General features: G+C 36.5%; 1 protein-coding gene across 3 annotated transcripts in view; it reads left to right on the forward strand.

The window, feature by feature from the left end:
- Positions 1-14,519, forward strand: part of Dach2 (dachshund family transcription factor 2) — a 476,923-nt gene that overhangs the window by 227,799 nt on the left and 234,605 nt on the right. For all 3 annotated transcript variants that reach the window (XM_021187660.1, XM_021187661.1, XM_029534190.1), the window contains one exon: positions 4,114-4,226. In XM_021187660.1, coding sequence (XP_021043319.1) covers positions 4,114-4,226 — 113 coding nt within the window. The remainder of the gene's footprint in view (positions 1-4,113; positions 4,227-14,519) is intronic.

The following is a 14,519-nucleotide window of genomic DNA, read 5'->3' on the forward strand; positions in this document are numbered from 1 at the left end:
AGAGAGAGAGAGAGAGAGAGAGAGAGACAGAGACAGAGACAGAGAGAGACAGAGACAGGGACAGAGAAAGAGAGACAGATACACCCACCCACAAACATAGACACATACACACGCACATGCACACAGACACGCGTGCACACATACACACACACACACACACACACACACACACACACTGAAAACTAGTTAAGATAGATAGGTTTCAAAGTCTTCTGTTAACAGTTGACTGTCATATGGTTTCTCACATGCTATTTGAAGGGGTATGAAGAAGCATACTTTAGCTGAGAAGTGATACAGGAACAAAGAATCACGAGGAAACTACAAAGAATAAGTGTGTGAGTTTAAGTAGGAGGCCTGAGATCTGACGAAAACAAGACACAATGAAACATTTAGAATGTTTAGATATAGTGACTATTATTTAACAAAATAATTTATATTTTCATTTTTCCTTTTTTAAAATTAGATATTTTCTTTATTTACATTTCAAATGTTATCTGCTTTCCTGGTTTCCCCTCAGAAAAAAACCCAATGCCATCACCCCTCCCTTTGCTCACCAACCCACCCACTCCAGGTTCCTGGTCCTGGCATTCCCTTACATTGGGGCATCCAGCCTTCACAGTACCAAGGACCTCTTCTCCCATTGTGACTGACAAGGCTATCCTCTGCTACATATGTGACTGGAGCCATGGGTCCCTCCATGTGTATTCTTTGGTTGGTGGTTACATCACTGGGAGCTCTGGGGGGTACTAGTTGGTTCATATTTTTGTTCCTCCTATGAGGCTGCAAACCCCTTCAGCTCCTTGGGTTCTTTATCTAGCTCCTCCATTGTGGACCCTGTGATCAGCCCAATGGTTGCCTAAGAGCATCTACCTTTGTATTTGTCAGGCATTGGTAGAGCCTCTCAGGAGACAGCTATATCAGGATCCTGTCAGCAAGCACTTCTTGGCATCCACAATAGTGTCTGAGTTTGGTGATTGTATATGGGAAGGATCCCCAGGTGGGACACTCTCTGGATGGCCTTTCCTTCAGTCTCTGCTCCATACTTTGTCTCTGTATCTTCTTGATCCCACTTCTAAGAAGAACTAAAGTATCCACACTTTGGTCTTCCTTCTTCTTGAGCTTAATGTTGTCTGTGAATTGTATCTTGGGTATTCTGAACTTCAATGCTAATATCCACTTATCAGTGAGTGCATACTGTGTGTGTTCTTTTGTGATTGGGTGACTTACATCTGATAGAGGGCTAATGTCCAATATATACAAAGAACTCAAGAAGTTAGACTCCAGAGAACCAAAGAACCCTATTTAAAAATGGGGTACAGAGCTAAACGAAGAATTCTCAACTGAGGAATACAGAATGGCTGAGAAGCACCTAAAGAAATGTTCAACATCCTTACTCATCAGAGAAATGAAAATCAAAACAACCCTGAGATTCCATGTCACACCAGTCAGAATGACTAAGATCAAAAGCTCAGGTGAAAGCAGATGCTGGCAAGATTGTGGAGAATGAGGACCACTCATCCATTGATGGTGGGATTGCAAGCTTGGACAACCACTCTGGAAATCAGTTTGGTGGTTCCTCAGAAAATTGGACATGGTACTACACAGCAGTACTACTCCTGGGCATATACCCAGAAGATGCTCCAATATTTAATAAGGACATACGTTCCACTATATTCACAGCTTCCTCATTTATAATAGCCAGAAGCTGGAAAGAACTCAGATGTCCCTCAATAGAGATATGGATACAGAAAATGTGGTATATTTACATAATGGAGTACTTCTCAGCTATTAGAAACAATGAAATTCTTGGGCAAATGGATGAACTAGAAAATAATTTATCTTCTTTAAGTGATAAATATTTTTCAATGAACTTGGGCTCCTAAAGCATATTTGAAGTTTTAAAAAAACACACACATTTTCCTTTCTTTCCCCGTAAATGATCTAAGAAGATGTACTGGCTAATTTTGTGTCAACTTGACACAGCTGGAGTTATCACAGAGAAAGGAGCTTCAGTTGGGGAAATGCCTCCATGAGATCCAGTTGCAGGGCATTTTCTCAATTAGTGACCAAGGGGGAGGGCCCCTTGTGGGTGGTGCCATCTCTGGGCTGGTAGTCTTGGGTTCTATAAGAGAGCAGGCTGAGCAAGCCAGGGGAAGCAAGCCAGTAAAGAACATCCCTCCATGGCCTCTGCATCAGCTCCTGCTTTCTGGCCTGCTTGAGTTTCAGTCCTGCATCCTTTGTTGATCAACAGCAGTATGGAAATGTAAGCCAAATAAACCCTTTCCTCCCCAACTTGCTTCTTGGTCATGGTGTTTGTGCAGGAATAGAAACCCTGACTAAGACAGAAGATATGAAGTAGGGCCAAGGTAAACATGGCACTGAATTAAATAAAATAAATTATGACCCAGAATTGAATAGAAAGTAAATAAGAGAATCATTAAATCAGAAAAAAAATTTTTTTTGCTAGATTGATACAGAATATTAATGTGTAATGGCAGAAAATAACACTAGCACAATTTGTAAAAAATTAGCTTGGTAATAGTACTGCTGTGTAAAAAGGTTCTAGGCCTTGTCCTTATTGAGCAGCAGAGTTTGTTTTATATTGATAGAGTGTTTCACTACTGCAAAGTTGATAGGAAGTAGTTCAGCTGCTATCTCTTTGTGAACAAGAAGCCATTGTTTTGGAAATGTTGCCTATTTGAATGAACCACAGACATTTTTTTAATGCTCACTGTATTTAACATAGTATTTTGCAACTTTTTAATCAGAAGTCCTTTCATTCTTTTTTATAAAATACTTTTCTATTAAAAGGAAACAAAGCATCTTATTCAAGGTCAAAAATAGTATGTGAAATATTGGGACTGCAAGGTGGCTCAATGGATAAAGGTACTTGTTGATAAACCTAAGATCCTAAGTTCAATCTCAAGGACCCACATTGTACATGGAGAGAAATGCTTCCCACTAGTTCTCCTCTAACATTGTTAAACATGATCTGACATGCAATACTGCCGCAGAACCGAAAATAAATGTAATAAAATATAATATAATAGTAACTTGAGAATAACTTTATTCTAATAATTTATTATTCGGATGTATGCAAATGTGTCAACCTCCAAATGATGATTTTAGAATACTATATAAGGGCATGAAATGGTAAAAAAACAGATATACACATTTGTATTTTATTATTGAAACTATCATTTATTTGTTCCCCTTCCCTTTGTACTCATGATTAAACTCAGGACTCTGTGCATTCAGAGCAGGCTTTCTATCACCCAACTATAAATGACAGTTTCTGAAAATATCATTTCCGAACTTTACACTAGAGCTAAGAATGTGTGAATGTAACAGTTTTCATAAATGCTTTAAGTGTTGATTCAACTAGAATATATGGGCAACACCAGTTGCATTTGATGGGTTCAAACCAAAGAGGATAGAATGTTGGGTGGATATGGACAGAGGAAGAGATGGAGGGAGGGTGAGTATGACACATTATACAAAATTCTCAGTGGACCAATAAAATTATGTGAAGAAATATTTGGTCTGAGAAAAAGACAACCTACATGGCAAATTTTCTTTGTGTGGACACTTCAAAAGAGGCAGAAAAATTTTAACATACTAGGAACAAGTTTCCATTGTTCCTCATGGCTTTCCAGCAGCTGTGCAAATGCTAATGACCACTATAATGACCACCATTACTCACAGCTCTGTACCCATCTCCTCTGATATGGTAAGTGGAGGCTTACACTGTCCGCTTTTGTTCCATCTGAATTCTGTGACTCACTGACTCAGACCTTAATAGCATATATTGATGCCAGGTATCACATGGCTTTAAAGACAGGAAATAGTTTATAGATTCTTCACAACAGGTGGTTTGTATTGCAAAGTACTGGCTTACGAATGAAAGCTAAAATAGAAATTGATTCTTGGCAACTTTAAAATTAGCCATGACTATGTTGTAAAATTTGTTGTAAACTGTTGGTTTTCCTTATTAACCCATGACAGTGCATAGTCTCTAATATAATGTTTTATTTATTCTTGACAATTACATATGATCCAGAAAGCAAATGTATCAAATAATGGTATTTGAGCTTTATCTTTGTTTTCCAACAGTTCAAGGCCTGGCAGGCCCCCTAAGCGTTCTTTGGGAGTGTTGCAAGATAATGCCCGACTTCTGCCCCATGCAGTCCCAGGCCTTTTATCACCAGGACTGATCACTCCAACAGGTAATGCAATCCATCAGTCTTGTCTCTTCTTACTGCCAAGAGTCTGAAACAAACTAATATCGATGTGTCTTTTCCATCAAAGCTTTTCAAGCTCTACTAGAGGTTACATTATTAAATATTTTTGGAGTATTCATGCAAACACAATTTTTATTTTAACTTCAATGACAAATTAAAAGCATCTGATTTTCTAAATGTCATATCCTAATGTGAAATCTCTTTCAATGTGTGTATTGAGGGCTGGGAGCAAAGATGTGGAATGAACAAATTACCATTACTGGAAAGCTGCATGTGAGGTGCTTACCTTATGCATCTCACCAATATTTGTTTGATCTGTTGTGAGTATCTCTGTATATTGTCAGTTACTATACCAGATTAAGACCCTGGGAAGACAATATGCATCCTCTGATGAGCAGTAATATATTGGTAAGTAAACCTGTGGGTGGTAATTGTCCTGAATAATTTTTTTGTAACTGTGAAGTAATAATCCCCATTTCATAGATTATCATAGAACTCTCTCAGTATTCCAGAAGTGCTCATGGTTATACAGAACTCTTGAAAAATTATCCTAATCGTTCTTTAGTAGAATCTAAGATCTTTAAAACTTTTATATCAAGGAAAAATTAATGAAAAGTAATTATCTATCAATAACACAAATTTATAAAGTACATATCTTGTTTGGGTTTTAATTCCTTAAGAAAGGAACAAATATATGAGTAGTCCTCTTGGTTGTCCTAGAATTAAGGACAAAAAAATGTAATAGTCATATTGGAGCCTGACAGAGACCATAATGCAACTAGATACAGGGAATCATAAGCTCTCAAAGGTGCAAGCAAATAAATTAATTTGGTAAATTGGGTAATGATCAGAAAGATTGATTCTTTAGATCTATTTGTATTTTATAGGCTTAGTGTTGGACATGTGGAGAATGAAAGGATGACACTCCAGGCACATAGAAGCACTGAAGGGATAAGAAAGTGCTTATTGTGACAGGGAAATAGCAATGAAATTAAAGAGACTAAAGCAGAGATTTGAGGTGGAAAATGTGTAACTGATGTGCTTTGAATAGAAAATGAAGGAAATAAATGGCAGCTTGTGAAGTTAGCATTTGATTTACTAAGTTAAACAGTCTCTCTTTCCTTTATGGACCAGATACTTCCAAAATATATTTCAGAACTTTCTTTTTCTTTTCATTTTTTTTCTTTTTGTATGTGGCTCATATGAAATTGTGAAAATAGTTCAGGCTTCACATTTCTGAGAGAGAGACACTTGTGCTCTAATACATAGCATTTTACTTTTGTTGAATCACTTTATTTATTAGAGTAACCATTTACTGAAGAACTGAGTTAAGATTTTAAAATGAATAACTGTGAAGGGTACATAAAAATGAAGCTAATAGCAGAAAGTTTGGTTCTATTAGAAGTGAGAAATATGGGGATCTGAACTAAGACACATTCAGTTCTGTGGAAAAGAAGTTCCAAAGTGATTTATTAATAAGAATTTGTTGTTAGATAACTGATTAAATGTAGATGTGGAGCCAGTAAAGTCTAAGATGATTTGTGTTCTGTTTTGGTGTCATTGGCTATGAAAGAATTTAGCCATAGATTCAGGTTTTGGAGAAAGCACAATATTTTAATGACCTTAAATATTTATACACCAATTCTTACATTACAAAGGTTGTCATGTACATATAGCCACATAGTAAATATATAATAGTTTCTGGACTGTATGTTAATACTCAACAGAGAATCTGTATCTGGACTTCTAGAAAACATCATGAAAGCTAGTTCAATGTTGATTAAACATTAGTAGCTTATCTATTTTGGGGAAATTTCTAATGAGTATTATGGTCCTAGTATGTATGAGGCATTGGTGCTAAATGTTTCATATACACTTCATTTCATCTTTATAGTAATCTCATAGAAAGTGCCTTCATTTTTCAAGTGATATGTGGCTCAGTGAGTTTAATTGTTTTAAGCCATAAAGTGAATGGTAGAGTTATGTTTAAACACAAGCCGTTATTTTTCATTAATTCATTTGTGTATTCTAGTTACATTCCAATATCTAATAGCTCCTACTCCCAGTCCTCCCTCATACAACTCCTCCCCCATTTGCTTTACATCTCAATCACCAACCCTCCTGTCTCCTCTCCTCCCTTTCCCACTCTCACAAGGGTCTCCCCCATCTTCCCTCCATTTCTCCCTGGGTATCAGCCTACCTTGGAATATTCAATCACAGCAGGACTAGTTGCATCCTCTTCCAAGGATACCAGACAAGGCAACACAGTTAGTAGAATGGAATCGACAAGCAGGCAAGAGAATCAGTGACAGCTCCAACTACAGTTGTTGGGGGACCCCCATGAAGAACAAGCTGCACATCTGCAACATATGTGCTGACGATCTAGGTCCAGCCCATGCTTGCTCTTTGATTGGTGGTTCAGTCTCTGTGAGCCCCCAAGGGTTTAGGTTAGTAAACTCTAATCTACTTTCTGTGGAGTCCCAATCATCTTTGGGTCCCTCAAACCTTCTCCCCAACTCTTCCACAAGACTCCCTGAACTCCATCTAATGTTTGGCTGTGGATCTTTGTATCTGTTTCCACTAGCTGCTAGGTGGAGCCTCTCAGAGTACAGTTATGCTAGGCTCCTGCCTGTAAGCATATTAGAGTATAATTAGTAGTGTCAGGGATTGGTCCTTGTCCATGGGATGGGTCTTAATTTTGGGAGAGTCATTGGTTTGTCACTCCCTCCTCCTCTGCTCCATTTTTGTCCCTGTACCTCTTGTAGGTAGGACACATTTTGAGCCAAAGCTTTTGTTAGGTTGCTGTCTTTATCCCTCCAATGGGAGTCCTGCCTGGCTACAGGCAGATACTGTCTCCCCCAGTGCTAAGAGTCTCAACTAGAGTCAGACCCCCTAGACTCACTAGGACCTCGACTATCCAGGTTTCTGGTACACCTTAGAGATGCCTCTAGTACCCTTACCTGCCCAACACTGATTACCACCCTCTCTTCCCTGCTTTCCGTACATCTGATCTCCTCCCAGGCCTATTCTATCCCTATCCCTTTGATCCAGTTCCATCCTTCTATCCACCTCTGAAAACTACTATATTTCCCCTTGTGAAAAAGATTCAAGCACCCTCCTTTGAGCCTTCCTTGTTATTTGGCTTCTTTTGGTCTGTTGATTACAGCATGGTTATCCTGTATTTTATGGCTAATATCCACTTATAAGTAAGTACATTCCAAGCAAGTCCTTTTGGGCATAAACCCAAGCTTTTTTTTTTTTATAAGACTTTCAATATATTTATTATTATTTTCATTATTATTATTATTATTAATTATTTTCTTTATTTACATTTCAAATGCTATCCTGAAAGTCCCCTATACCCCCCCACCCCTGCTCCCCTACCCACCCACTCCCACTTCTTGGCCCTGGAATTCCCCTGTGCTAGGTCATACAAAGTTTGCAAGACCAAGGGGCCTCTCTTCCCAATGACGGCCGATTAGGCCATCTTCTGCTACATATGCAGTTAGAGACACGAGCTCAGCTTTTGTAAACTCTAGAGCCACTGTATTACTTGGCATGTATTATATTACTTCTCTTTTTTGTGATAGCAGAGCCTCCAATTTATATTTGAACATTGTTCTTTCTTCCTACTATTCTGTTTTCATATATATATATATATATTTCATATATATATATATTTCATATATATATATATATATATATATATACACACACAAGATAATATAACACTAAAATGTATTTTGGAAATTATAATTTCCTCAAATTCCACCTAGATATATTCCCTAGTAATCTTTGAATGATGATGTTAGATCACACTTTAGTTTCATGTAATTGAACTCATGGTATTATCACCCTGTATATATTTTTCTCTTATTCTTTTGTTAATTTTTAGTTTTCATTCACTTTACATCCTGATCTCAGCCCTCCTCCCTCCTCCCTTCCCAGTTCCCCATGTAAAAATCCCCATCTATAGCTCTCTGTCTTTTCCCTCAGAGAACTCAGAGAACTGGGAGCACTCCTTGTGTACTACCCAACTCTGGGACATCTAGTCTCAGCTGGACTAGGCACCTCCTCTCCCACTGAAGTCCAACCATAAAGTCCAGGTAGAGTAATGGTATCTAATATCAGGGAACAGAACCCGAGACAGCCCCTGCTCCACTTTTTAGGGGAACCACATGAAGACCTAACTACAAGTTTGCTACAAATATGTAGGGGACCTAGGTTTAGCTACTGCAAGCTCCTTAGTTAGTGACCCTGTCTCTGTGAGTCCACATGGACCCAGGTTAGTTGATGCTGCACCTTCTTGTGGTGACCTTGACTCCTTTGACTTACTAATTTTTATCCCCTTCTTGTCTTCAAAACCCCCTGAGCTCTCTGTGATGTTTGGCTGTGGATCTTTGCATCTGCCTCCATCTTACTATTATGTAATCAATATCTTAGTCCCCAGACAAGAGTATTCATACAAATAATTTTTTTATAAACATGATTTGTAATATACAAGAGAGAAAAGAAAACCAATCTCTACTTTCTTTTGCATCTCTTGATCTATGTAACTTTCAATTTACTGGAAGAGGTCTACTCTCTTCTCAGATTATAAAGGACAGATGTGGAAACAGGCCTGAGGGAGCTTTAAACTGGTAGATTACAAGGAAGTAATCAAATAATTCTGATGAAATTCTTGAAGTATTCACTCCTGAAATGGTGGTCAAGTCTTTAGTTTGCTTTTTTGTTTTCCATCTTGGTATGCTATGACAAAATATTTTTTGAATATCACCTGCCATCCAAATCCCCATGAAATTAATTCCACAAAACCCCCAGCCATTTGAATACTCAACTCAAGGCAGAAGAATTATGACTAGTTTTGTTTGTATGATGTCATTTTCATTTTCTAATTACATCATTGGGATGAATGTTGCTCATTTTTAATGATACATTGTATTTTTACATTTATTAAGTTTGGAATCAAAGAATCAGTCATAAAGATATGTGTCATAGTATTCTGAATACTAAAAGACAGGTGTAAATACAGACTAGACAAACCAAATCGATATTTATGATGTGATGACTGATTTTTAAAGCTGTATGTTTGAAAAAAGTGTATATTTATATTAGATTTTTTGATAAATGATATTATAAAACACTAAATACTTTCCCTTCTCTAACTGCATTTTCTTTATATGTTCTGTGTTTGGGAATAACTATTGGCCTAGCAAAAGGACTACTTCCAATTATTGATTTTTAAATAGTAATTATATTAATTCTTTGACAATTTTATACAATATATTTTGGTCACAGTAATTCCCTACATTAACTTATGTAGATGGACTCCCACCAACTTACCTAGCAAACTTTATGCTCCCTCCTCCTTTTTCCCCCAAATTTATCAAGTCCATTTATATTAACCTGGGCATGAGAAATGCCCTGGAATGTGGTTAGTATACTAAGTGTCCCATCATTGCAATTATCAGACACAGACATTTCTTCTTCTATCAGCAATCAATTGCTAGTAACTGCAGCTAGGAGTGGGAGTTTATGTATACTTCCCATTCTTCATTCTGTGGTTTTTGTCCTGCTAACTCTTGTGCAGGTCTTATGTATACTGTCTCAGTCTCTGTAAATTCATGTGTCTATCTGCCTTATTTCGTCAGGAAAACAGCCTCCTTGCAGTTAACCACTTCTTTTGATTCTATACGATTGCACATTTTCCAGTTTCTTCTTTCTCTAAGATCCTTGAGCTTTGAGGAGAGGGGTGTGATATATCTGGTCCAGAGGTAAATTCTCTGATATTTCCTACTTTGTACCATTATCAGTTGGGGATCTCTGCTTTAATTGTTGTCTCTCACAAAAATATGCATCTCTTATAAGTATGAATAATGCACTGATATATGAATATAACAAAAAGTAATTAAGGGTCATTTTAATGCTATGCTCATTTAACAGAAAAATAGTAGAAGCTTTCCCCCATTCTTGGCCCCATTGAAAGTATCAGGTATGGGTGCCAGGATGTGGAGTTGGCCTTAAATACAATGGAATATGGATGGTTGTTTCCATAACTTTTATGCCTCTGATTTGCTAGTATGTCTAGCAGAGAGGCAATTAGTGTGGCTTTCAGCATTTGCAATTCAGACTGATGATTATTTTTCATTTCTTGTAGTATGTATAGGACCTTCCAGAACTATGAAATCTAACTAGTAAGGATGAAACTCCCAGTTGAGTATACACAGATTTCTCTGTGACCTATGATTCAAGTATGTGGGATCTTAAGCATTAGTATCTTACCATCAAATTCTAGAGGGTAGTTAATCGTGTTTTTGATAGCCTGTAACATTTGTAATATTTTCTGAGATACTACTGTCCAACAACTGAAAACCAGCTAAATCATTCCTGATAGTGAGTTTTGTATTTCGTACCCTATGATATCTAGCTGGGGAAATTGCCTTCATTGTAGGGTAATTCAATTTAAGCTTATTAAATATATGGATATATTTTAGAAAATTTCTGCAACAGGTAGTTTCAGTACGGCTTTTAAAAAGGCCTTAAGTATTAGTTATTTCTTCCCACATTCTCTTCTTTCCTCTCCTCCTATCCCCCACCCCAGCTAACCCTTCCTCTTTTATTTTCCCTGTTCCCTCTTTGTAATGCTGTATTTTATTTTCCTTTCTCCAAAGGATTCATCTGGTATTCCAAATGAAATAGTATTCCAAAAGTTTAAAATATTTCTTGCAGAAATTAGAAGAAACATGAAATGTTTGTCTTCTGGGGTTTGGGTTCCCTCACTAAGGATGTTTGTTTCCAGTTATATCCATTTTACTGTAAATTTTATAATTTCATTTTTCTTAATAGCTAAAAATATTCCATAGTATAAATGTACTATGTCTTTATTGTACATTCATTTGTTTGTAGACATTTAGGTTGGTTCTGTTCCATGGATATTGTGAAGAGTGAAGCAACAACCATGGATAATCAAGTTTCTTTATAGTAATGTGTAGTCTTTTGGGAAGCTATCCAAAGGTAATATAGCTGGTCGGTATATTTTCTGCCTTATGAGGAATAGCTAACACCAATTTCCATAGTGGCTGTTCCAATTTAGAAACACAGCAAGAGTAAGTGTTCATTATTCCCAACATGTAGTCCAACATGTATGTGTGTGTGTGTGTGTGTGTGTGTGTGTGTGTGTGTTATCTTGACTGAGATAAGATGAAATCCTCAAGGTAGTTTTTATTTGCATTTTCCTGATGGCTAAGGATGTTGAACAATTTTAAAATGTTTATCAATCATTTATATAAACTCTCTAGTTCTATGCTCCATTTTTAATTGCATTATTTGTTTTGTTGAATTCTTTGTATATTCTAGAGACTAAGACTCTGTCAGATGTATAGTTGGCAGTTGTTTTTTTTTCCACATTTAATTGTGAATTTTAATTTACTGTAGGATGTTGACGGTAGAAGGGGTTTCTAGTTTTTCTACTCAATAACAGGCTTAACTATCGCTGATTCATAATAAGGGATAGGCTGTTTGCTGTTTTGTTTCTCAATTTTCATTTTCTCTGTAATGGGTCAATGAGTTTTTAAAATGGGTAGCATGGCATTTTAACCTAAAATACTAAATTTTATGCCTTTGGCAATATTTTTGCCTATTTGTGGATAGCTCATAAAATAAAAACCATAGCTTTTTTTAAGTACAGTGAACAGTAATTAAACACAACTTACATTATGATTTTGTAGATGATCATCAAGATTATTATGACAAGATTATGATGATTATGTGCTAACATATAACAATAATCTCTGTTGTACTTTATAAACATCCTCACATCTTTATTTTCCATTTTAAACACAGACAAACACATAGATAAATTTTATCTTTTAAAAGAAGTGTTTTAAATTCCTGTTTAATACTCTTCAACATATTAGGAGATTGGCATTCTTGATTATTATTACTGTGTTGCTGAAGATCTAGACCAGGCCTTTGCACATAATTAGAAGGTAGTCTACCAATATATCCATCACATTTCTGGAGTTAACATTGTCATTATTTGTAAGTAATGAGCAAAGAAAATGAATGTGTATGAAGTTCAGTAACACACCCTAAATCACTGAAATTCTAAGACATAGAGTAAGTATTTAAAGCCTAGATTTATTGTGTTATAAAGGTGATGCTTTTTCAAATACCTTGAATGGTCTCTTTAAAAAAAATCTTCAAAATTTAAAAAAAATTTAAATTTAAAAAATTCAAAATTTTCAATTATAAAATCTAAGGGTCATACTAAAACAACATCTTCCTCCTCCTCCTTCTCCTCCTCCTCCTCCTCCTCCTCCTCTTCTTACATACAAGTGATCTAATATCCAGGAAACAATATAGCTAATTAATTGCTGGTGATCATATGTTCATTATACTAGAACATTATCAATTTGATTTTTGATGATTATTGAATTCAGTCACGGTGTTTGATAGCTTCTATAAATTAGTTGATGACTAATTCTACTGTGTATAGATACATTCTTTTCTTCATGATGAATTTGTGCCTTTCTGAAATCTAATATTTTACATAGATAATATTAAATTTTAAATTATTTTATATGGCAGGATCTTGGGTGAACTACTTCAGTATAGATGGTTAATGGATTCATATGATTAAGTTAATGAAAAATACAAACATTGCCTAATCTAGTACTCCCAATACCATACCATAGCACCATTGATTCTCCCTGTACTAAAAGGATCCCTGATGCCCACACACTTTCATGGTTCTAGACATTCCACTGTCTATGATTTCCATCTAGATGATACTATAGCCACATCCTAAGTGAGAAATCACATAAAAAATCATAGTCATGTGCCAAGTCTATAAGAATATAAAATGATGTTCTTATCTCTGAGTACCAACTTTTAACTATTTCCCCCTTCCATACACAACTTATATGAAATGAAATACACAATTATTCTACTCTTTCTGTTATTCTTTCAGTATCTGTTTTTTAATATTGGTGTTTTTTCTAGTCAATAATCAGGATGTTTAAAATGACAGCAAAAGTTGCTGTCATCTGAAACATTTGAGATAAGACAAACTTCCTTGCTAGTATTTTGATTTATTGGGCATAAAGAATGACTGTACTGAGTTACAGAGACAAAATTTAGAGCTAAGATGAAAGGATGGACTATCCAGAGACTACCCCATCTGGGGATCCATCCCATCATCAGCCACCAAACCTAGATACTAATGCTCATGCCAGCAAGATTCTGCTGAAGGGACCCTGATATNGNGGNCTCTTGTGAGGCTNTGCCAGTGCCTGGCAAACACNNAAGTGGATGCTCACAGNCAGCTATTGGATGGAANACAGGGNCCCCAATGGAGGAGCTAGAGAAAGTACCCAAGGAGCTGAAGGGGGCTGCAACCCTGTAGGTGGAACAACAATATGAACTAACCAGTACCCCCTGAGCTCGAGTCTCTAGCTGCATATGTAGCAGAAGATGGCCTAATCAGCCATCCTTGGGAAGAGAGGCCCCTTGGTCTTGCAAACTATATATGTCCCAGTACAGGGGAATGCCAGGGCCAAGAAGGGGAAGTGGGTGGGTAGGGGTGCAGGGGAGGGGGAAGGGTATAGGGGACTTTAGGGATAGCATTTGAAATGTAAATGAAGAAAATATCTAATAAAAAATTGAAAAAAAAAATCAGAAAATGCAGTATACTCTGTCTTTATTATTTATCCAAAGAAAGAGGTACAGGTGTGTTATAGTCATGGTAGTGATAAAATGTTTGGTATGCCTTTTTTCATAAAGTGTATATTTTGAATAATGTTTTGAACTCATTTACATTTATATCCAGTATGGGAAAATTCATGAGAGTTCTTATGGCTAAATACTTATTGATTAAAATTTGATGTTTTCATAATATATTCAAAATGATGCTTAAATGTTGACATTAAGAATTTTATGACTCAGCTGGTAGATTGCTTCCCATTCAAACATGAGTATCTCAGGTCCATCCCTAAATACGGGTTAAAAAAAGCCAAGTATGGTGATCTATTACTGGGATTACAGCACTGGTACTGTAGAGAGATAGAAGCCTTTGATTTTCTAGCTAGCTAGCAAATCAGTGTGCTTACTTTAAGGGAGAAACCATGTCTCAAACAATAGGGTCAAAAGTGGTTGAGCAAGACATCCAACACTGAACTGTGGCTTGATTTCTACATGTGTGTGTGCACTGAAGTTCATACATATGAACAAGTACAGATTCATACACACAAATGTCATTGATGCATGCGTTTTTTTTTT

This window comes from Mus pahari, chromosome X, assembly GCF_900095145.1.
Source record: "Mus pahari chromosome X, PAHARI_EIJ_v1.1, whole genome shotgun sequence".
NCBI lineage: Eukaryota > Metazoa > Chordata > Mammalia > Rodentia > Muridae > Mus > Mus pahari.